The sequence below is a fragment of the Clarias gariepinus genome, chromosome 27 (assembly GCF_024256425.1).
Source record: "Clarias gariepinus isolate MV-2021 ecotype Netherlands chromosome 27, CGAR_prim_01v2, whole genome shotgun sequence".
Taxonomy (NCBI): Eukaryota; Metazoa; Chordata; class Actinopteri; order Siluriformes; family Clariidae; genus Clarias; species Clarias gariepinus.
In genome coordinates, this window is record NC_071126.1 from 1,864,659 (window position 1) to 1,887,976 (window position 23,318).

Genomic DNA, 23,318 nt, shown 5'->3' on the forward strand with positions numbered 1-23,318 from the left:
CGTTATTTAATTACGTCAATGTATTTTCTAAAATTTCTTAGTTTTTAAAGGAGAGGGGAAACGCGCGTTCGTGTCAACTGTCACTCCCAAAACGTGCACGCTCCCGCTTCGCATGCGTGATGACGTAGCGCGTCAGCTTTTTCCGCTTTCCGTATTTGGTGACTGACGGACAGTAAAGATGGCGCCGGAGCCGCTCGTGTGTTTAACTAGTGAGAGAAGATGACGGTCCTAATCACGGGAACGTGCCGAACAGCTGCGTCATTTACTGAGGACCGTTAAGGGACTTAAGGACGAACACTCGAGCGGCTTGTGGACTCGACAGAACCGAACATTTCCCCCGTGTAATTTCTCCTGTTCGGCCCGATGGAGGATATCAACTCGAACATTAACGCTGACTTGGAGGTGCGGAAGCTCCAAGACCTGGTCAAGAAGCTCGAGCAGCAGAATGAGCAGCTGAGGAGTCGCTCCGCGCTGCTCTCGTCGTCCGGCGGTTTAGGGGGCAACGCCAGACCGCTGAGCGCCGGCTACGACTCGCCGCTGTCAGCGGGACTGACGGGCTTCACCGGGGCGGGGTTCGGCAGTGTACACAGGGGCTTCGGCGGCGGCGGAGGAGGAGGAGGAGCGGCGCCGCTCGAGAACTCGCGCTGCCTGAGCCCGAGGCGCTCGTACCATGGCAGCTACGGCTCAGCGTATGACTGCGACGGCTCTCCCGCGGCCACAAACACCAGCAGCAGCCCGTACTACCACCGCGAGTCTCTGGATTACAGCGACGAACGCGAGTCCTCGGTCCTGGACGAGGTGGAGGTCCTGGACCTCGAGGACATGGACTGTCTGAACGAGGACGATGACAGCTGGTGAGTCAAACAGCGGGGTGTAATATTATTATTATTATTATTATTGTGTGTGTGTGTGTGTGTGTGAGTGAGAGAGAGAGAGAGAGAGATCACACCCTTAAATTCTTTGAGAGTTCAGCACAGCAACTGTTTTCCAGCATAACACTCCAGGGTTTAAACAATGACGTCATAAACGGTTAGTTAGTGGTGCATTAGCTCCTGTCCTCTTTACACCCGTCCAACACCCAGGGACCGTGGAGGCCAGTGGGACCATTGGATTTATTTACATTTATACGCCTGCCATAGGACCTCCGTTCTCTTCTTTACTATACTCCAGATATGTGTGTGTGTGTGTGTGTGTGTGTGTGCGCGCGCCATGACTGTCACTTTCTTGGGCACTAAATGCCATGTGAACTCACTACAGTGTGCAACAGATTCTCCCCCGCAGGCCTTGTCAGGGATGGATCTGGATTTTAGATAAGTGTTCTAACACTGGGCTCCAGGGATACACAGGGGGAACCGAAATGTGTCAGTGGTCAGGAATCATGACCAGCTTCTCATCATCATCATCAAGTATTATTGAGCATTTGAGTAGGTATTATCTATCCAGAAATGAAATCCAAACTTATAGACAACATGACCAACTAAGATTTAACAACTTCTCGTTTTAAGTAAATGTTCAATAAGATAAAAAAAAAGACATCTCCATGGCTAAAAGACAATATAGTCCTGAACATAATATTTAGTTTCTAATATCTTAAAAAGATTATTAGGCCGTGAAACGCAGCATGGCTCAGGTTCAATTCCCACCCAATGCCCAAACCCCTGCCACTGGATGCAGTGCCGGTCCCAAGGCCGAGGATTGTGTCAGAAAGGGGATTTGTAAAAATCGTGTGTGGTTCAGATGGTCCGCTGTTCTGACCCCTTAACGGGAGATTAACCAAAAGATTAACGTTAGAATTAATACTGTCTGTTACACTTACTTTCAGTCCGAATATTTCTACATTACATTTACATGCACAGACATGCAAGAAGTAAACATACCCCAGAGTTCCCTGATTAAAATTTCCAGTGCGTACATTTTGATCAAGTCACATTTTTTTTACACGATAAACACTTTGTTGACGTCCTTCTAACCACTCTCGGAGCAACAACTCACCCAAGCATAGAAGGAGTAAGTTAAAGAGCAGCATGAAGACGTCTTTCAGATGACCATGTCGACTAGTTCAAATAGAAGAAAACTGATAGATAGAAAAAAGATTTGGTGTACAAGTTTTATCATAGAACTGTGGTTTTCTGTTTACTACTTGCATCTCTGTGTAGTCGAGTTTTGTTTTCATACAGGAAAGATATGATTAGATTAGACTAGACTAGACTAGACTCTCTGATGTAGGCAGCTTGTTTGCAGCTCTAAGAGGGGTACGTGTTGTTGTCACTTGTGATTACTGTATAAACAGTCATAGCAGGCAAAACTGATCTGCCCAAAAAAGTCAGAATTAAACAATGTAGCTTGTAAAGTGAACGCAGCCATGGAAAGCTATTATTAGACAGCCCTTGAGTTAGCTTCATGCCGACTAAATATGTCCCAAACAACACTGCTGACAAAGACAGGTGTTCAGTAGTACGCGTCAGGGAGAGATCAGGGGCACAGTGCTGTTTGACACAACCTTTCACTGTGACCTTGTTAAACTCACGCTTATAAAAAGTGTGCTACATAACCATTTTGAGGTATGAGTGTCAGTCTGTATTAAAATATTTAAACTCTGTCATACATCCGACTGCCTGTATTTTACAGCTTTACACAGACAGGAACAGGTCTAGGTCTGGAGTTTGTATAAGTAGGTTTGAGCAGAAGCACTGCAGAGTTTCTGGGGATGTGGGAAATCTCTGCAGCAGCTGTGGGTCATGCCTGATGAGGGTTCGACCATGAGGTCACTGATGAAATCAGTGACGAAAGGTAGAAACTATTTCATGTCTCTGTGTTAACATGCCTGTTGGTGTGGAATGTGGATGAGTTCAAGACGCTTCTTTGTGATCTAATCAGACAGAGCAGATAAGCGAACTATTCAGAAGCAATAAACGTAACAATGCTCGAACTGATAGCAGTGAAGACATCTCACAAGCAGTGGAAGGGAGAACCACTTTTTGAGTAGCAGCTGGTATTCATATTAGACATTTAATATTGATTTCTTTAAAATGTACTCACATTTACTACGATGTAAATACAATGAAGTCTAAATTCCCCTTTTCCAGTTCTAAATTAAATTTCTTTTCCTGAATCCAATTTTAGTTATTTTAACGTTTACACACTGACACCGGTGACCTTTAACATTATTAGCATTTAATGCTTTCCTGTCTCTTGCTCAGTCTCTCTGAGAATAGCAGGAGAAGATGGATTCTGTGTTTAAGGTAACCTCCAGCTAGGAAAAATGCGAAGAAGACAATCGGAAGTCACTCTTAAACTTAGAATTCCTTTTCGTAAATTTAAGGGTATTTGATGTCAAATCAACACGTTTGCTCACATGAACAATAAACCGTCTAGCAAATTGTACATTTTATATTCATGCTGTCCTGTTGCCAATATACAAGGTGTCCATGTTTTTATTTTCCCGCACGTTATAGCTTTAGGGAAAATGATGTCATTGAGAGTCCTGACTGTCTGCTTTGAAGGGAAATTAAGTGCCTGTCTCCATTCCTGAGTCATGCTGTAATAGTGAATTACTATTATGAGGCATTAACCGGATACCAGAAATACTCCTGTAATCCTAACTATTTTGCTTTGGTCTCCTTAACTCATGGAGCTAATCAATGCTTCTCTTCTAAATCTTCTGAACAGACCTTTGTTTCTCTGCTTGTCCACTAATAAGTGTACTTTCTAAACTCATTTGTCTATCACTACGAATAACTTCTAGTACAACAGTTTACAAAGAAGAATCGCTTGTTAAGAAATTCTCTTGCTTTCAGTCTATTTATTCATCCTATAATTATTATAAAATAATTAGTTTCAACAAAGTGACCTGATTGCACGAATGGCATTCCATGAGTGATGATAATAGACAGTAACCGCACTGGAGTGTTTAACTATATGTATCACGTGGCATCACAGGTGTCTAATAATCGTTCGATAATCGTCTTAAACAACACACTGTCCACTTGAAAACTGCTTCTAATTTGTTCCGAATCGCATCTGTGTTGTTTTATTTACACTAAGCCAAGCTAGAAAGCAAGCTAGCTTATAACACAAGGCTGAATTCCAAATCCCTCTCAAGTGCCTGATCAAGGACACTATTTGTTGTGTGGAACTGTACACTCTACACAGTTCACTTAACATTTCCACTTAACGCTATTTGGGATTCAACCCTGGAACCCAGGAGTTAACAGAGCTGATGTTTTAAAGTGGAAATATTAAGTAAATCTCAGTACAGTCCACCACCTACATGGTTTATTCTCCTCACCTTTTGTCTATGTAGTACTAGTAAGAATTAAAAAGAATGTTAAGTGTTAAAATAATTGGATTGGACAAACCAGCAGCGGGAGAGTGAGACATATAGATGGCGGTAATGCAACTAACTGAATGCCAGTCGCTATTAAACAACGAGTAAGAGGATAAAATAATTGTTGTATAAAAGAAATGTCATGCTGTTGTCCTAAATATCAGCCTGGCTATAAAACAATATCACGTTGCTCGCCCTATCATCCGGAGGTCGCAAGTTCGATTCCCAGGTATTGTTGTAACCTCTTGTAGCCGGAAGTGTAGAGAGAGCTGATTGCCTGAGCTCTCTCAGAGAGGCGGGATGTGCTCCCATATTAATCACAGACCGGAGAGCGCTGTCCTCCGAGTGTGTTACGCCGCCCCTAACGGTGCGTGAGTGAGCAGTTTGAAAAGATGCAGTCGGCTGGTTCAGGGGAAACCCGTAATAGTCTTTGGCCCTCCCAACTGAGTGGTAGTAGTAGCCTTAATAAGGGAGCCCCCTAGTGATGGGGAGGAATTGGACACGACTAAATTAGGGAGAAAATCAGGAAAGAAATCAAAAAACAAAAAAAATATATATCACAGCCGTGGTGATATTCAACAATGCACCACTCTCTCATGTGATACTGCTTTTAGAGAGCTTCAAACCAGCTACTGTGACCTTTTTCCCAAATAGATAGAAAATGTAATTTTCTCTGTAGCCTTAAGACAAATAAAACAAACATGACCTGATGCCATGATGTTGCCTGAGCAGCAGTTAGAGCTTAGAGGAAGCATGTGGTGGCCTTTACGCTCCCTGTGCATCTACTAGAGGAGGGTCATCTAACATGTGGAAACTGGCCAAGACTAAACTAGGGAGACAAAGAAAAAGACTCATCTGAAAAGAACTGAATAAATGTAATTCTATATTTTGAAATAATTAGCCCTTTGTGACCTGAGACACTGACCTGAGATCAGTCCTTTCTGTTCATATTACTTGTCGAAAAAGATTGCCATTCATATTAAATGAAAGCTAATGCTTTTTAATGTGTGTGTGTGTGTGTGTGTGTGTGTTTTGTTAGGTTGTATGAGGCGAAGCTGAACAGCCCTTTCCAGAAAGCCCTCAGTCCTATCGTGTGGTGTAGACAAGCCCTGGACAACCCCAGTCCTGACATGGAGACAGCCAAACGTTCTCTTATCCACAGACTAGACCTCACAATGACAGGTACTACACACACACACACACACACACACACACACACATACAAACATTACAGTATATAGACTTTTTTTCTCACTGTTTCTCTTTTTCCTTGCTTTAGTTGCATAGCTCTCATGACTTTCAAGAGGGTCTCCTTGTTCCTTTTCTTTCCTCCACTTTAGCTCTTTTTGTCTGTTTTCCTCCCATCTCCCTCTCTCTGAGTGTGTGTTCAGCATGTGGGCTGGCAGCTTACAAACCCTGTCCTTTGCTTTAAGATCCTGCACATCCGGCTGTGTGTGTGTTTTTGTGTGTGCGTGTGTATTTTTGTGTTTGTGTGTGAGCATGTAAGTCCCACACTCTAATTATAGGAAAAGCTCAGGGTGTTCTAGGAGATCTCTGAAGAGGTGCTTATGCCATTTTTACTTAGGTGTGCTCTTATGACTGCTGATTTAATTAATACTACTGCCTGTGTACATAAAGTCAGTGTGATGCATTAAAGCCCTCCCCCAGGCATTCTACTACTATAAAATTCACAGATTTTTACAACACACACACAAATATATATTATTTTTGACATAATAGAACAATCCCTCATTGGAGGTAGCAGAGCTGAAGGTGTTGAGGTTCTCCTTGGGAGTGACAAGGATGGATAGGATCAAGAATGAGTTAGATGTTTTGGAGATAAGGTCAGAGAGGCCAGATTGAGGTGGTTTGGACATGTTCAGAGGAGAGATGGTGAATATATCGGTAGAAGGATGTTGAGGTTGGAACTGCCAGGCCAGGAGGTCTAGAGGGGATTTATGGATGCAGTGAGAGAGGACATGAAGTTAGTTGGTGTGAGAGAAGAGGGTGCAGAGAATAGGGTTAGATGGAGGCAGATGATTCGCTGTGGCGACCCCTGAAAGGGAACAGCCCAAAGACAAAGAAGATTTTTGACATAATAGAAGATGCTTTCATGCAGACACAAAGAGTGTTAAATACTTGCGCAGTACTGGTATCCGAGCCCACAACGTTTGGGTACTCGGCCATTGTTTTGAAAATCTCTGACCCATTACACCATTCTCGTCGACATGGGATGTGTTTCAAATGCTTGTCCAGCTGCAGAGCTACCATAGATTCATGGATTAGGGCTGTAAAGATCAGGCTCCGTCAGAAGTAGAACAGCATTGGAACTGGTACTCATATCCTTCTGCACCCAGATGGTCATGTCATTAGCTGCTTGGTAGCTCAGTTGTCCATCTTTATGTTTAGATGTATGGTCCCTGGGGCCAGGGGTAGCTCAGTGGTTAAGGCATTGGACTACGGTTCGGAAGATTCCAGGTTCAAACCCCAAAGTTGCCATCGTTGGGCCCTTGAATAAGGCCCTTAACCCTCAACTGCTCAGATGTGTAATGAGATAAAAATGTAAGTCGCTCTGGATAAGAGCGTCTGCCAAATGCCTAAATGTAAATGTCCCTAGTGTAGTCTTAGATATAGACACAACTTGTCTACAGAGGGCAGGTGGTGCAGACCCAGACATATATGGACCAAAGTATTTGGCCAAACCTGTTAATTATTGAATTCAGGTGTTTCAGTCAGTGCACTTATATCCAGTAAGGGACAGTCTTAATGCTTCAGCATATCTTAGGCAATGCTATGCTTCAAACTTTGTGGCAACAGTTGGAGAAGCCCTTTACTATTCCAACATGACTGTGCCCCAGTGAACAAAACAAGGACTATAAAGACATGGTTTAAAGAGTTTATTGTGGAAGAACTTGACTGGCCTGCGCTGAGCCCTGACATCAACCCCATCGAGCAGATTAAGGATGAACTGGAACAGAGATTGTGAGCCAGGTCTTCCCGTCTAACACCAGTGCCTGACCTTATAAGTGCTCTACAGAATGAACAGGCACGAATTCCACTTAAAAATCTTGTGAGCAGCCTTTCAAGAAGAGTATAGCTACAAAAGGAGATTAACTCCATATTGATGTATATGTAGGTGTCATTGCACCTTGGCCAAGTACTTTTGTCCATATAGTGTATCTATCACTTGTTTAACAAACGTTATTCTTCATTAAGGCCTGAGTGGTCTACGATTTACAAACCTGTTTAACAAACGCACGTTGAGGGTCTGTTCATGCACTCAGCTTGTGGACTGCCAGATTTAGCTCCATAGAGTTTTTATTGCACTTAGTGGCTGCAACATGTGCTAATGGAGACTCTGGGGTTGAAGTGGTGTTGCCCCATGCGTGTGCTTTAAAACTTTTCATCAGATGAGAAGCAGCCGATATATGGGTTAAATAAAAGCGGCACTGTTGCCAGATCAAGTTAAAATCCTCTGTCGATGTCAAGATCTGATTTGATGGCAAATAATCTGGATAGAATTAAATGTATTTTAATAAACACAGGCCAGTTGTTGGTGTAGACTGCGTTTCTCTCATATACTGTACAGAATCATCACAAATATGTTCACCCCATGGTTACCTTGTGAAAAGGCTAAAAAACAAAAACAAAGTTTTTTTGTGAGTTTTGAAATGTAACTCAACTAGAAGCTTTGCCCAGGTAATTATTTTAGCCCTTCGCAAAGCACACCTGCTGCACCAAACATCTGTTCTGTACAAGTTAGGAGTCACAGCCTTTCGACTCTGCTTATGAGCAGCTGACACTTTTGCCTGCGAGGGAAGGAACCTGATGAGAGGCTTTACACTCACCAGTCTGCAAAGACTGTCACCTCGAGTCAGTCTGTTTACGTTAGTGTGTAACGCAGTGAAGCCTCAAGAATTTTTCTTCAAGCTCATTGATTTTAAAATTGCAGGGATTGTGTAGCTTGTATGATGTTTTTATAAAGCAAGCCTTTTCACTAAGATTTACTGAACGGAGTTAATGTGCTGGGAATCTCTGCATGCTGCTGAGTCACAGATGAATTTTCTCATTTCTTAAACGAGGTCTACGAAGTGAGTTTGTGTGTTATTGTCTTGTTCAGTCCATGGTAACCAGCCTGGTGTCACTCCTGCATGGAATCTGGAAGTGGCCCGGCTTAATGGTTAGCAACCATATCCATGTACAGTAAATAAAAGGGAGGTTTCGTCTGTACATTGGTCAGAACTCGCTCTTTTTTTATATATATATATACACATATATATATATATATAATGTGTCCATGTGTCTGTATGTCAAAGCGGGGTGGGCATGTGTCAGACTGTGTTAAATTGACCACTGGACAGAATTTTATGAAACTTTTCCATTTTATGAAACTCTTTATCCTGCACTATAAGTTAAATCAAAATGTTGAGTAAAAGCGATGTAATGAACAGTTATGTGGCAGATTTAATAATCTACTTTTAAAATAAGCTTCTAATAATCTACTTGCTCAGTGGAAACAAACACCTGCACCAATACGTATTAATTAGAAAAGCTAAACTAAAAATATTTACTGGTATTAGTTTATATTTTTACTGCTAAAGTTGGTATAAGGGAATTTTAACGCGCTAGAGTTGATTAAAGACAAAACGTAATCTTTATTCGATCAAATTTTTTATTTTTCATCTGTAATTTTTTGAACAGGGTGTGTATTTGAAGTATTTGAAGAAGTACAACTTTGCGTAAACAAGGCGTAAGATACAATCAAAAATAATAATATATATTAAAGCTGATCAGCTTATTTTTAGCTGTGACGTTGTAACTATTTCTACATACTTTTTACCTGTCAATGACGGGTACTAACGCATTTATAAATAAAGGCTGGAGGGAAAAACAAGGAATAAAATGTAATATCTATCAGCATTATGTAAGGAATAATTTGTTGCCTAGTATATGAGGTTTCACTAATGGATCATTATTTCTGATAGAAAATTCTGACTGTATTTATTTAACTATTGTTTCTCACAATTAAATAACTTTAAAGGATTAAAAAAAATCAGTACAGAGGTTATGGGTTGAGTTTATTTTACAGATAAGAATCCCTGCTTTAGGCCATGGCTTAACCCCAAACACACACTCACTTTTTCCTCCCTCTGTTCATTTCCCCTTCCTTTCTGTTCAATCTTTTTTGGTCCATATTTCTGTTCCTGCATGCTGTTGAGTTTCTATTTTTTCTTTTTTCTCTTTTGGCCTGTGTTTTCCACTCTGACACTCACACAGCCTTTCTCCCCATGTCTCTCTCTCTCTCCCCTCCTCCTTTGACTTACCCTCCACCTTATTTGTGCTTGTTTCTTCCTCTGACCCTGTTTGAGTCTCTGCGTTCTTCTTCGCAGCAGCTGTCGGCTTTTCTCTTAATAACCCTCCTGTCCTTTCTCAGCACAAAAACATTTGTTTATTCTAAGTACTTCTTACTTCTACTTTTGGGTGTGATTTAAAAGCAGAAAAGTCATAGTTTGGTAATAAATTGGTGCTTTGTGTGTCCAAATTATTCCAGTTTCCGTCAGACAGAAAGGCCAAGCTGCTTATCCACTAATAGACTCTACAGACGCATTAGTCCTGTGTGGGTGTGTGCACACCAGGAAAATAGTCCCAGTTTATTTGTGCTGGTAATTTAAAATGAGTCAAGATATGACCCTGCATTTCTTTAAAATTTACTTTGTGGTTTGGTCTGTCAAGTAGATATATAGTGACAGATGATCAGACGTCTATAAAAAGACTCCTCTCTATTAACTGTACTGATGTGGAAAAGCCATCATTTTGACCCAGTTATGGTTGAACAGTCTTACGTTAACAGGAAGGTATGTGGATCTGTCTGCTTTTATGTGGAAAAGTGTTAGTAATAAATAAGACATGATGCAGTATTCCCCCCCCCCCCCTTTTTTTTTTGCAAGTTGTCCTCTTTTTCCACGGCGAGCTGTGAGCTTGAGCTGTAATGATATGGTGTATTGCATATTTTACAGTTTCACAGATGTGACATTTATATGTTCTGTTAGATTAAACCCAACAAAAACTTTATTGGATTAGAATTGCTTACTTATCCTTTAATACGCTGCCCGGCCAAAAAAAGAACTCATTAAATGAAAAAGAAAAATTCCATAGATGTGATAATCTGGTTAAATGTTTAAGTAATCTACATTCATGATTTTTTTTTTTTCCCGTCCACATTTCTTCCACAAAGCGCCATCTTTTCAGGTTTTGTTAATGTAAACTCTCCTAAGTCGTTTTTTTTGCTTGATGCAGCCCAATAATTTGACCCTTAATTCATTTAGATCTTATCTTCAATCACATCCCACATGATCAAAGTTGTTATACTTTGGCATCCGTGCACCCTGTCTTTTATCGCTCCAAGTTTTAGAAATAATAACCTCTATACTGATGAAAAAAAAAATCATACATAGAGGGTGTGTGAATTTCATCTTAAGGGTAAAAGTGTAGCTGATTACAGAAAGATGTGGCTTTATACCCAGGTTTAATACTCTCATTGAATTCCTCTTCAATTGTTCATTTAACAGCTCTTCTATCTTAGGGGATTCTGTGTGTTAGTGGTTTTTAACGTATGTTTGTTTGTTTAAATTTGCTGACCCTTAAAGCACAAACTCTGAAAATAATACAGACGTAGCAGGAGAAGAGTAAAGATTAAAGATGTTGATCAGCAAAACAGGAAGTGGGAGGAGTGTGGAGGATGTAGGCACAAAGAAAATGGACTCTAATGGTGTCTTGAATGTCAATCTGTGAGTGTGTGTGGATGGTCATGTGAGAGTGCGTCCACTGGGAGAGTAATGTATCCGTGCTCTTGAGATGCCAGTAAGTAAGGAGTTCCGGGTCTCCAGACCAGCCTTAAAACTGCTAGCATTGGACTTTCACGAAGAGTTCAAATTCAGTACTGCAGCGTAAATGACTAAAGCCGCTAATGGTATTGTGTAGTAAATGGCCACTGTGTGTGTGTGTGTGTGTGTGTGAAGGATACATTGTGGCTGTATGGAGTGAATAGAGTCTATTGTCTAAGAACTGGACACATCACTAAAGCCTTTCTGTGCTGCTCTTGCTTCTGTCATATGCTTTAATAGACTTGCAGCACATCGTCATGCGCACACAGTCAGCAACAGAGAGAGACGTGATCACTGTCTTTAACCTTTAGCTTTCACTATCTTTAGGGGCAATTCCACATGAAGTAAAATTGATTTCATAATGTGCAGCTTTGTTAAAAGCCGCCCCAATGCCAACACTGGTTGCATTTCAATGTTAAATTTGTTGATTTGATGCGGTTTCCATACCCGAGTACCCTTACATACATACTCATAAAGGTAACAAAATTGGAGGAAAATGTAAAATTGAACCAGTTATAAAATTGCAATATTTTATAAAATTTTAATACAGTCGGAAACCTCTAGGTTGTGATATTGTATCAGAAGAAGACTGGTGATTCCCATCCCTACCTACTTCCTTTATTTATCTGAATGTTTGAGAGGGTGGTGTTAGTGATGTCATATTTTAAATTGTCATCCATTTGCATGTTTTAACTTTCATGCCCGATGCAAACTGTTTTGCTGATCCGTGGCCCAGTATGATGAATTGCTTCATCTGCAATACAATACTCAGTATATTTCCTTCTGCACAGGAAATAAAAGGCGGAGTCTGTACGGCAGTGCCTACAGTCCTCAGGTGGCCTATGGAAGCTCGTGCAGCCCGAACGCATCCAACAGTCCGTACAGCAGTGGCTTCAACTCGCCTTCCTCCACTCCCTCCAGAGTGCCTATCGTCAAGCAATTAGTACTGCCAAGTAGCACAGGTGGGCATCAAGCAACATTGCAATCAACACTGCAGCCACATGCATTGTATGCCATTCTATACAACAACAGTAACAGTGTGTATGAGGTCGGTGTGTTTCTATGTGTTTGCAGGTTATCAGCGTGGCTCGGTGGACAGAAACCCCCCGCCAGTGAGCCCTCAGTCATCGGTAGACAGTGAGCTGAGCACTTCTGAGATGGACGAGGACTCCGTGGGATCTTCTACCACCTACAAGCTCAATGATGTCACTGATGTGCAGATTCTCGCCCGCATGCAGGAGGAGAGTGAGTGACTCTTCGTGTGTTATCTAATTCCAATAAATCTTTGGTTTTACATCAGAATATCTCCCAGTACATTTTATTTCTCATATTACGTGACTTTAACAAATCATCTATCAGTGGGTGAGGTCTATGTTTTAGGCGTTCTCTGTGACGGTACAGAGATGTATACAACTCCTCTTTGTGCTCTTTGTATGCGTGTTAACAGGTCTACGTCAGGACTACGCTGCTACAGCGTCACGGCGCAGCTCAGGCTCATCGTGTCAGTCCCTGAGACGTGGCACGCTTAGTGATCAGGAGCTGGACGCACAAAGTCTGGAGGACGATGAGGAGGCAGCAATGCCCATGGCCTACCACCACCCACCGATCACCCGCTTCAGCCCCTCACCTCGTGTCTCGCCCCGTGTCTCACCTCGCCACTCTCCCCGCTCACGCTCACCCGCCCGCGCCTCTCCACAGCCGATCATGAGCCGCCTGCAGCAGCCTCGGCTCTCGCTGCAAGGCCACGCCCATGAACCCCACACAAACGCCATCAAGAATGAAGGTGGGTCTGTAGGGTGTGTGTTATCCGATTACACAGCAACACTGTTGGGGTGTAAGGAAAGGGGGGTGTCTTCGTTAGTGGGACCGAATGCGGTGACCTATTGATGCTGTGTGTGTGTGTGTAGAGAAATTACGGCGCAGTCTTCCCAACCTAACACGTTCCGGCTCTGGCCCTGCAGCTGAACCTGTCAAAAACAGCCGCAGCTGTGAGTCCAACCTGCAAGTGCCAAACGGATCGCCACGACACCAGAGCCAGTCAACTAGTGAGTATATACACACACACACACACACACACCTGCTCGTTAAAGCAATTACCAAATCAGCCAGTCACTGCAGTAGCAGCGCAGTGCGTAAAATCCTGACCTGCTCACTCAGTGTGTTTTCTTTTTCGTTCTTGTAAATTTGTTCGTGTAAATTCTTGAAACTGCTGTCTGAAAATCTCAGGCGATCAGCAGTTTGTGAGATACTCAAACCAGCCCATCCTGCAGCCATGTCGCATGTTAAAGTCACAGAGAAATTGTCCTGGAGCTCTTGTCCTGTAGCTATATAATTTTATACACTACATGGTGCTGCTGCTACATAGTTGGCTGATTAGATAACCTCAAAAATAAGCAGGTGTACATGTCTTCCTGTTTTAACAGTAAGTGTATATGGAAGTCATAGTTTACTAGTTAAATTCCTTTATCTGTTTATCCTGCACACTGCTGCTGAGTTTCTTTGTTTTTTTGTAACAGCATATTTCCCGCAGATTCTAATTAAAAACCAAAAAATTACATTCAGCAATTTCCAGGATTAAAAAAAATTATTCAAAATGCTCTTAACCAGTAAATGATTATTTTTTCACTTTGGCTGTTAGACTACTTCTCTGCATACATAAATGTTTCTGTTTTTATAATTTCCTAGCTGCGTACCCTTTCTTGTTCCTGCCACATTTCTCTTCTTCTTTTTTTATTTTAGTCACTTTAGTTCATGGCATTATTTATCATGTTAATTATCTGGAAAAGTAATTAACATTAATTTGACGTTTAGTAATGAGAGAAGGAATGCTGTTAGGAAACAATTTGTTGATGGGAGAGTGATTGATGCTGTGTGTAGAAATTAAATCATTTTCATCAGCTGAAAAAGTGTTACTGGTGAAACTTCCCACTTTACTCCTTTCTCTCTTTTTCTTTTACTTGCTATTATTCAGCATGGTGACCCTATCTCTGTCGACTGCCCCTTCTCTCTTTAATAGTAGCTTGGCTGTGTTATCGGCGCTTCCTCTTTACGTTGAAAGGATTCTCTTTTCCATGGCACCCTCTAGTGGCCGGTGACTCTTTGGCTAGGTAAAGGTTTTTCCCTCCCTCTCTAATGGAAGCATGGCTCATGCACTTTGCTTCACCTGATAAACCCTCACGCTGGCTGGCCTGGCTGTGCCTTCTTAGGCTGTCCTCTTTAATGTTTACTGATGTTATTTACTGATCCTAGATCAGTGTCTTGATGGTTACTATATTTAAGGCAGACCTCAGGACAGCCTGAATCAGACCATGATTCCTGATTGTCTCCCAGCAGCGCAGTACCAAAGGCTTTCCGGGCCGGCACGCGTCCCCCCGAAACCCAAAGAGCGGCTGCAGAGCCCCACGTCTCTACGAGGTAAAGCAATCTCATAGGTGAAGCCTGGATCCTGACCACTGGAAGTTATTTAGAGTTATTTATCTCGGGTTCGTATTGTTAACAGAAAAAAACGCTGCTAGAAACTGAGTGAGTTCATGGAGTTTTCAGGCAATTACTGATCTGAAGGTTATGAGGATTTATAGAGAAAATATTAACCGCAACGATTATTTCCAATGGTGGCGCTTAGTTTTATTTTTCACATTTGTACTTTGACTTTGGAACGATGACTTATGGATGGTTGTTTTAACAGCAGAAAGCCATTTTTTTTCTGATGATTTTTCCCTCTACTGTCTGGCTGAAGTACAGTTCTTAAAACTCCGCCCACTCCCACGTGAGTGAATGGGAAAACTTACTTTTTAACTACGTCTGCTCATATTATTTTTGTAAATGCTTTTTTTTTTTTTTTTTAGTTCAGTGGACCTTAATTTCTCCTTCAGTGTGTTTTCTTTAAGTTATTTGGTAAACTCAAGTGAGGTGAACAATGTGGTGGCTACGTGCGAGTTACTGAAGTGAAGCTAACTTAACTGCAATGTTCATTTCAATTCAACTGAAAAAGCCTTGATAAGCATTCAGTGGGAGTAAATAGTGCCATTTTTTCCAATCATGTATACAGTCATTGGTTTAAATTCATTACCATGTACATCGATCAGCCATAATATTATGACCACCCACCTAATATTGAGTATTTATATAATAATTATAGTAGTATTTGCCATCAAACAGTAATTGCACTGTGTGTTCTGACACCTTTCTCTTAGAGCCAGCATTAACTTTTTAATCAATTTTAGCTTCTATTGGATCGGACTACACGGGCCAGGCTTCGCGTCAACGATCACGGTAGACTGGGAAAATCCAACAAGACCTGTAGTTTTGGAGTTGGTCTAACCCAGTCGTCTAGCCATCACAATCTCACCCTAAGTGGTGGGATGTATTAGGTTGCAAGTGTTTTTTCAAATTGTAACATCAGAGCAACTCATGGCTGGAATTCCCAGGCAGTAGTGACCTACTTAAAGTGGTCCAAGAAAGGAAAATGAGCGAACTGGCCACAAGGTCATGGGTGGCCAAGACTCACTGATCCACATGTGGAACAAAGGCTGGCCCGTGTAGTCTGATCCAATAGAAGTGCTTGTGTAGATCAGATTAATGAAAGGTTGATGCTTGTTCTTATAGGAATGTGTAAATGTGTAGCACATCAATGTTTGGGGGAGATATTTCGAATTTACTTCTAACTGAACGTATAATTTTGGATTTAACTAATCAACAGGTTGATCCTGTTCTTACTAGGGCTGCAACTAACGATTATTTTAACAATCGATTTATCTGTCGATTTATCCCCCGCCCCGATTAATCGCATAAAAACCAAAAAGCAAAAAAAGCACTAATTTCCAACCCCATTATTCAAAAACAGAACTGAAATCTTTAGAAAGTGCACAAACATGTTGCTCCTTGAGCTGTTATAATAATAATAAAATAAAATAAAAATGGACTAACACAAAAACATACACATGTATGCTTTACATCTGCCAAATATACAGTGGAACCTTGGATTACGAGCATAATTTGTTATGTGTAATGTGTATAATTTGTAATTTGTTAAGTGGCTCGTATTCCAAAACACTAGTTAACCAAATTTCATTTTTAAAAACACACTAACGAAATCACTGCTGTAAAGTAAAAGTTAAACAAATTAACCTGCATTTTACTTTTAAAAAGAATTGTAACAGAGCAGTAGTAGGTGTGTTAGGGTTAGGGTTCTACAGCAGGCAAAGAGAAGGCTAAACATTGAGCAGAGAGAGAAAATGGATTTTTAACATCTAATGATACATTCATTTCCTTTACATGCGCGCTGTACACACATGCATACAGACACAAAATAAAATATGTTTGATGCACACACACACGGATGTTGATTATACCAGTAAAAAACCCACTAAGCACTAAGATCCAGCAGCCTCAGCCATGTATCTTTGTTCTACCCCCGACCGAGTGTGTTCACTCCGCTCCGCGCTCAACAAATTTGTTTTAATTTTAAAATCAAACGTCGCCTCGTCGCGCGACACAATGAATCGATTATGAAATTCGTTGCCAACACTTTTAGTAATCGATTTTAATCGATTCGTTGTTGCAGCCCTAGTTCCTACAGCTGAAGAGATGCTTTCCTGGTTTCATGCTGTAATTTATATGAGGGAAAATGCCTTAGGCAGTTGAAATGTTTGCATCTGCCATCTGATGGGGTCTCATGAGTCTCATGAACTAAACCAAAGCGCCTTGAGGAGCTTAAATTAAAATGCCACCATCTGTTTTTCTGGGTTTGTTATGCCTTTATTTTATTTCCTCCTGGTTATCTCTAAGACTTGCTCACCTGACATTAAAAAATGCTGAATCGTTTCCTCTTCTCAATCTGGATGTGAGAGGAAAATAATTGACACATTCAACATTACTTTAACGAGGGCTGCGCCCAATCCACCTTCTGTGCACTACATAGGATCCTTTAATACTGTATCGACACCATAATGCTCAACAATGACTATCCTGGATGTTTTTGGAAGAAGCAAGATAAATTAAAAGATATGTTTACCTATAACATGGGTGACCTTCTCTTCAGGTCAAGTTAGATGACTAAGGATGTATAAAGTCTTGCTGCGAAAGCAAACGAAACACTCCTGCATGAAATAACTGACATCCACATGCACATAGCGGGCCGCGGAAGGCGACGGCCCCTGAACGACTGGTTGTGAATGTATTTGAACCCAAGAATTTCCTGTTTTTATCTTTAGTTCCTCTTTCGTGTTGCTTTGGAGAGGAAGCAGATTTCAGTGAGTATTCACTGAGGTGCCGGCTCTTTTCCATATCGTGATATGTATTTTGTGTGTGTGTGTGTGTGTGGTCTGATTGTGTTTTGTGGTAATTAATTTTCCATTTTGTACTAGTAAGGATCCTCTCTTAGTAAGTATAGTGATCTAAGGAATGCTAGAGACATTCGCACCTTCATCGCAGCTCATTTATTCGTTTTACTTGAACATCAGTTAATTACTTGTGAGCGGAGTTTTTTGTTTTGTCATATATATGTGTGTGTGTGTGTGTGTGTGTACACTGGTGATGTGGTGTAAAAGTCTGTTAGTGGATTCAGTGTTCTTTTACACACAAGCTATAATATTGTGTTGCCAAAAAAAGTGGTTTATGTGTGTGTTTCAGCTTTTATGTTCATCCAGTGTATTTTTAAGCGTTACAACTGATCCATCCTATTTTTTGGTTTGTTTTTAGTTTTTTTTTTTTATTGTGGTTCATTCATAGTGATTTTTTTTTTAACATTGCTTGCATTTTGTTATACATCTTACATACACTTGATTTGCGATATATCACTTTGTGATATGTCACTTTTTTTTTTTTTTTTTTTTTTACACTTCTCTGCTCTTCAGTTCCCCCTAGCAGTAAGATGCGCACACCGGCAGCACCATCGCCTCTCGCCCTGCGGCAGCCCATGAAGGTGGTGTCTAATCCTGGTTCAGTCACGGCAACACCCACTCGCTCTTTAGCCCAGCCTCGTAGTGCTCTGCCCCGCCCCAGCGGCCCTGCTCCCGGGGGTTTGCCTGTGCCTCGCAGCAAACTAGCCCAACCAGTGCGCAGGTATACACACACGCACACACACACACAGCCGGGGTATAACTCCGACAAATATTTTGTTCCTCTACACACAAGATTTGGGACAATTTCTACTTCATTTATAAAACTTTACTGCCTGTAAGTCAACTTAAGTAACTTCTCCAGACATCTTTTTTACTTCCTCCAGACAATAAATAACTTCAATAATCTTAATCTTTGTTATGTAACTTAAACTTCCTATTAGTTTCTTCCCATAATCGTATTTACATTGTATAACTCTAACTTTGTATTCTAACTACTGCCACCTATAAGACGGTGGTGGTGTGTGAAATACACTTCACATGATGATATTTTGTCATTTATAGTTTGAATGGCTTGGAAAACCTGAATATCGCTCAGGTTTTCACACTACAGGATTGCTCACAGATGAGGTCTTTACGTTACACAATGTTCCACCATAGAGTTTAAAATCCTGATCCATTACGAAAATAATGTTAGCACTGTCTATCATGTGACTGTCACTGCTTTAAACGAAAAGGAGAAATGAAAATAAATGAAGGAAATGCAGATTGAGGCAGTGCTGGAAGAGTAAAGTGAAAATAAAATAAATGTTTTGCTTTTCTTAACTATTGTTTATGTGAGATGTGACTGTTAGTGAGGCAGCGTTAGAAAAGTACACTGTCTCCAAGTCTCATTGTAATTTAAATTCATTTGGTGTTTGGATTGCAGGTGCATGAGGGCAGATAAACTTGATTTCCTCTCTTTATATAATTCAATATAAATCAGTAATTATGTGAGAAAATCAGGACAGATGAGTTTAATCTTAAACATCCATGAGTTTATATCCAGTTTTGGGTGTAACGCGTTAGAGTGCTTGGATTACTTTTTTGATTTAACGTGTAATCTAATGCGGTAGGTCCACTATTTAAGTACTCAGTTATTTAGTTATTTAAAAAAAAATGTAATCCATTATTCAGACAATTTATGTAATCCGTGAGCCAGACAGCAGTCTTTCCCAATCTGTTAGCGTGTGTGTGTTAAAGTCATCCTACAAGCTCTGCCCCCCAAAACCCTCCCCCCTCTGTTATTCCTGCTGTTATACCCCTAATTCTTGTATGCGGTTTGACTTGGTTTCCATCTTTTCGCGCGTTGGTCCTCACATAATCACAGCGCCAAAACTTGCGGTGAATTATGATGAACCGTACTTACGGTCACCGCACGAACCACGTAGGTGAGATAGGGGTATTAGTAGTTAACAGATTATGGGCCAAACTTGGCTGAGTGATGATGGTAGAATAATTATAAAGGTCTTGACTAAAACAACATGCATGAGGAATCACAAAGGAGTTTTCATTTTCTGCAGTGAAAAAGTACTCGAACTAGTTACTTTTATCAGAAAGTAACGCTGAAAAAAGTAACTGATTACAAAATTACTGTCTTTAAAAAGTAATGTAATTAGTTACTTTAAAAAGTAACGTCCCCCAACACTGTTTATATATTTTAGTGTACACTTACATTGCAGGCAAAGGTGGGCTTTATTTGATTTTAAGACCAAATTTCTTTTCTTTTTATTTCAGGCTGTTCATACCGTTTCCGTAAGTTATTTCTTTTTGCAAGTTGTACTTCAGCTGCGTTTTTGCATTTTTTAAGATCTTAAACAGATCAGTTGCGATATGCACCTCCACCTTTGCTGATATCATCCCATAGTATTGATGAGGTCTCACCAACAAATTTCTCCTCCACCATCCTGTTTCTTTATTTCCTGGTGTGAAGGAAATAAGATTCCTCCTTGATTCAGTACCAGATATGGAAGTGCCCTGAATCAGAGTTGAAAAGATCAGATTCTGTATGATTGTCCTGTTCAGTCATAACAGTGTAATTAAAAAAAAAAAAAAAAGACCTGAGTCACATATGAGCAACAAAAAAAAAAGATTCTGGTCACTTTTGCCTGCAGTGTAAATGTTCATATATGGACATGGATTTTCTCCCAAAGCAATTCAGATTCATATACTGATAAATTTCTACATACGACCATAAGACATAAGACATCTTATATGACATCTATAAAACATCTCGAGGCATACGTATATGCGCCGTGTTTGTAGACTCGTTATCTGAGAGTGTGTATGTGTGTGTTTCCCCTGCAGGTCTCTGCCAGTTCCTCGCACCTACAGCGGTATCAGGGATGAGAGCTGGAGAGAGGGCTGCTACTGAGATGCCTACAGCACAGAGACGGACTGTCTAACCCGGCACTTTACTACCCAACACAAACGACAGAGAGTAACGCTCTTTCTATCCCCAAATAATCAGCACGGACACTCATATCATGGCTGGCTGGAACTCAGCGAATGCCAAAGAACCTGACTGAGATATAGACATTCTTGCCACAGGGCTGCGCTCTCACCCCAACCAAACAGCTCCTACAGAGAGAACAGATCACAATCATCTCTCTCTAATAACCTAATAAACACTTTATTGCATTTATGCCCTGTGAAAGAGCCCCTCGACTGTCGCTACACACAGTTTTTCCCCCCCTGTAACGGGCCTGTTGCAATCTTGTCAGGGTGGAATGTTTTGTGAAACTCTTCTGATGGTATTTCACAATGTGTAGCTTGATGGCCATACCTAAAAACAAACACAAAAACAAAAAATTCAAGTGGCTGTATGGTGATCAAACCCCTTAGTGTCTTTCAGCAGGAATGTCTCGTCATTTCTATGTGACAATTATTTATTTAGAAATGATTATGTAAAAAAATATTTACAGAATATATTCCGATTCAGTATTTGCTTTTGATTTTTTTTTTTTTTTTGGCCATTTTATTTCTGAATGTTAAAGATAATGTTAAACCTCAGCTATAAAGCTATGTTTCCAAAGCTTTCTTTCCCCCCTTTTTTGATGGATCCATGGCAAGCGCATATGTGTGTTTTAACAAAGTTTGGGTTCAGTGGGTTTTTTGTGAACAAATATGCCATACACCAAGGTTAATACAAGGGGCGTTCAAGTCAAACTAGGGACTTGTGATGAAATTTCTGGTGAAGGAAGGCATAAAACTGATTGACATTTACAGAAGATTTTAAGCACAGTACAGTGATGAGACTCTTAGCTGCATTGAAACATTTGAACGGTGCAAACGTTTTAAAGGAAGCTGTATGATCACCCTGCAGTGTAAGGCCTAATTCTTGAAAAGCGACAGATAACTCGTTGCCAACTTGTGGATGAGACACATCTGTGTGTGGGAACTGTACACACAATCATTCACCCACACCACTTGCACATTACAGGAACTCAGGTGGGAGTTATTGTCACATCCCAGTACAGGGATGTGACTAACTGGTGTCCCCAAATTGACCTCACTCCAAGTCATTTCCACATGTTTGGGACATTAAAGGAGTTCTTGGGAGGCCAGTGTTTCAGACCTGAAGCAGGCAGACTGATCATGGCTCCAACTGAGAGAACTTTCTACGTTTATGTTATCCAAGCACTAGTGAAACACTGGGATAAGTGCATGAGTGTATCAGGGGATTATATAGAGAAATAAATGGAGGCTTATCAGAAATATGCTGCACAATCAAAGGTCCTGGTTTGACTTGAACATTCCTCGTAGTTTAATACATTTTCAACTATAACCTTAAATAATCATGGACTGGAGGATCATGGGTATTACTGTATGTTGTATGTCCAAATGGGGGTAGTACTCAATGTCATTTCCCAGAGTGCATCATGTTCCAATTTGGCAGTCAGATTATTGTAATCCATTCGATGTTAAAGATGAAGTGTTACGACAGTAGCATTTGTGCATATTATAAACTGGCGGATAGTGACTTTGTCCGTCTGTCTCCTTTGCTCAGGGGTAGGGAGGGGGGGTCATAAGATGACATTGTGATATGTAGTGTTGGTGAAAAAAAAAAAAAGAAGAAATGAATTGAAAAGTATAATCACATGAGCTTGTCTCTGCAATCATGTCGATGATGGAATTGATTTCAAACCCAGTTTTTGATCAGTTTTCCAAGAACAGAAAAAATAAAATAAAAAAATAAATTGTAAAAAAAAAAATTGTGGTTCATAGTCTAGGAACAGAAAGTCGAAGATCAAGAAAGAGATCAGGAACAAACAAAACCGCACCTGAGCAGCAATGCCACTGCAGACATTTGCAAACGTTTTAAACATGAGTGCCTATAATTTATGAGATTGTGATAGTTTTTCTTTGCATTTTATACATTTAATTTTGTGTGCCAACTGAGTTGATTTTTTTTTCTTTTTTTTTCTCTTTTTCTTTTTTTTTTTTTCTTTCCGCCATTATTATTCGCTTCAGGGGTCTCTGCATTTGTTTACGTTTTTGGCTGATATGTTCTTATTATTTTCTTGGTTTTGTAATTGCTTTGATAACATTTATATGTATGTTATTACAAACGCTTTGATATTTATGAGTAAATGCTCTGATGTAATAAGAGGCTTATTTATTAAATCCGAGCGAAACCTGTGCACAGTGAGAGGCAGTGTGAGTGGGACGTCTGAGCCTGGTCTGGCCATGAGGACACTCATGCCACACCATTTTGTGGACAGTTTTGTTAAAACATTTTTATATCTCCACAAACATGATGCTCAGTTTTTTTTGCCTGTGTTCACATTTCAAATAAAAAAATGTTTAAAACAGCACATGTAGTGGTCTGGCTAATTCATAATTTAAAGCCTCGGGAACAGGTTTACCCTCTAGGAAGAGAACTGTTAGTACTGGGAATAAATGTCATCTTTCATAAGATTTAGTTTATCGATATTTATGTGAAGTAATTACAGCAGCTTATAACAGAAGGTCGCAATCTTGGATGTTCCTTTGATTTAATTAAAGTTGTTCTTTCCATTATGGAACATTATGTACTTGACTTCAAATTTCTCTAATGTTTAGGGTTTTTTTTTTTTTGGTAACTGAGTGTTACAAAGCAAGGCGGCACAGGGGTATAGTTGTTGGCACTGTTGCACCTCCAGGGTCCGGGTTCGATTCAAGACCAGGCTCGATTCCCATCTCCGTGTGCAAGGAGTTTGCATGTTTTCCCTGTGCGATGTGTTTGTC

At 40.5% G+C, this 23,318-nt stretch overlaps 1 protein-coding gene across 8 annotated transcripts; it reads left to right on the plus strand.

Moving 5' to 3' along the window:
* Positions 1-144: 144 nt before the first annotated feature.
* Positions 145-22,903, plus strand: slain2 (SLAIN motif family, member 2). 8 transcript variants are annotated; one of them, XM_053488971.1, is made up of 9 exons: positions 145-854; positions 5,367-5,509; positions 12,003-12,173; positions 12,286-12,456; positions 12,659-12,994; positions 13,173-13,256; positions 14,491-14,625; positions 18,066-18,273; positions 20,397-22,903. In XM_053488971.1, the coding sequence occupies exons 1-9, from the start codon at positions 364-366 to the stop codon at positions 20,461-20,463; spliced, it is 1,806 nt and encodes a 601-aa protein (XP_053344946.1). In that variant the 5' UTR covers positions 145-363; the 3' UTR covers positions 20,464-22,903. The 8 variants fall into 8 exon arrangements, with proteins under 8 accessions (XP_053344946.1, XP_053344943.1, XP_053344944.1 ...); XM_053488968.1 differs by having other exon boundaries at positions 146-854; positions 13,119-13,256; XM_053488969.1 differs by having other exon boundaries at positions 146-854; positions 13,119-13,256; positions 14,542-14,625.
* The last annotated feature ends 415 nt before the right edge of the window (positions 22,904-23,318 follow it).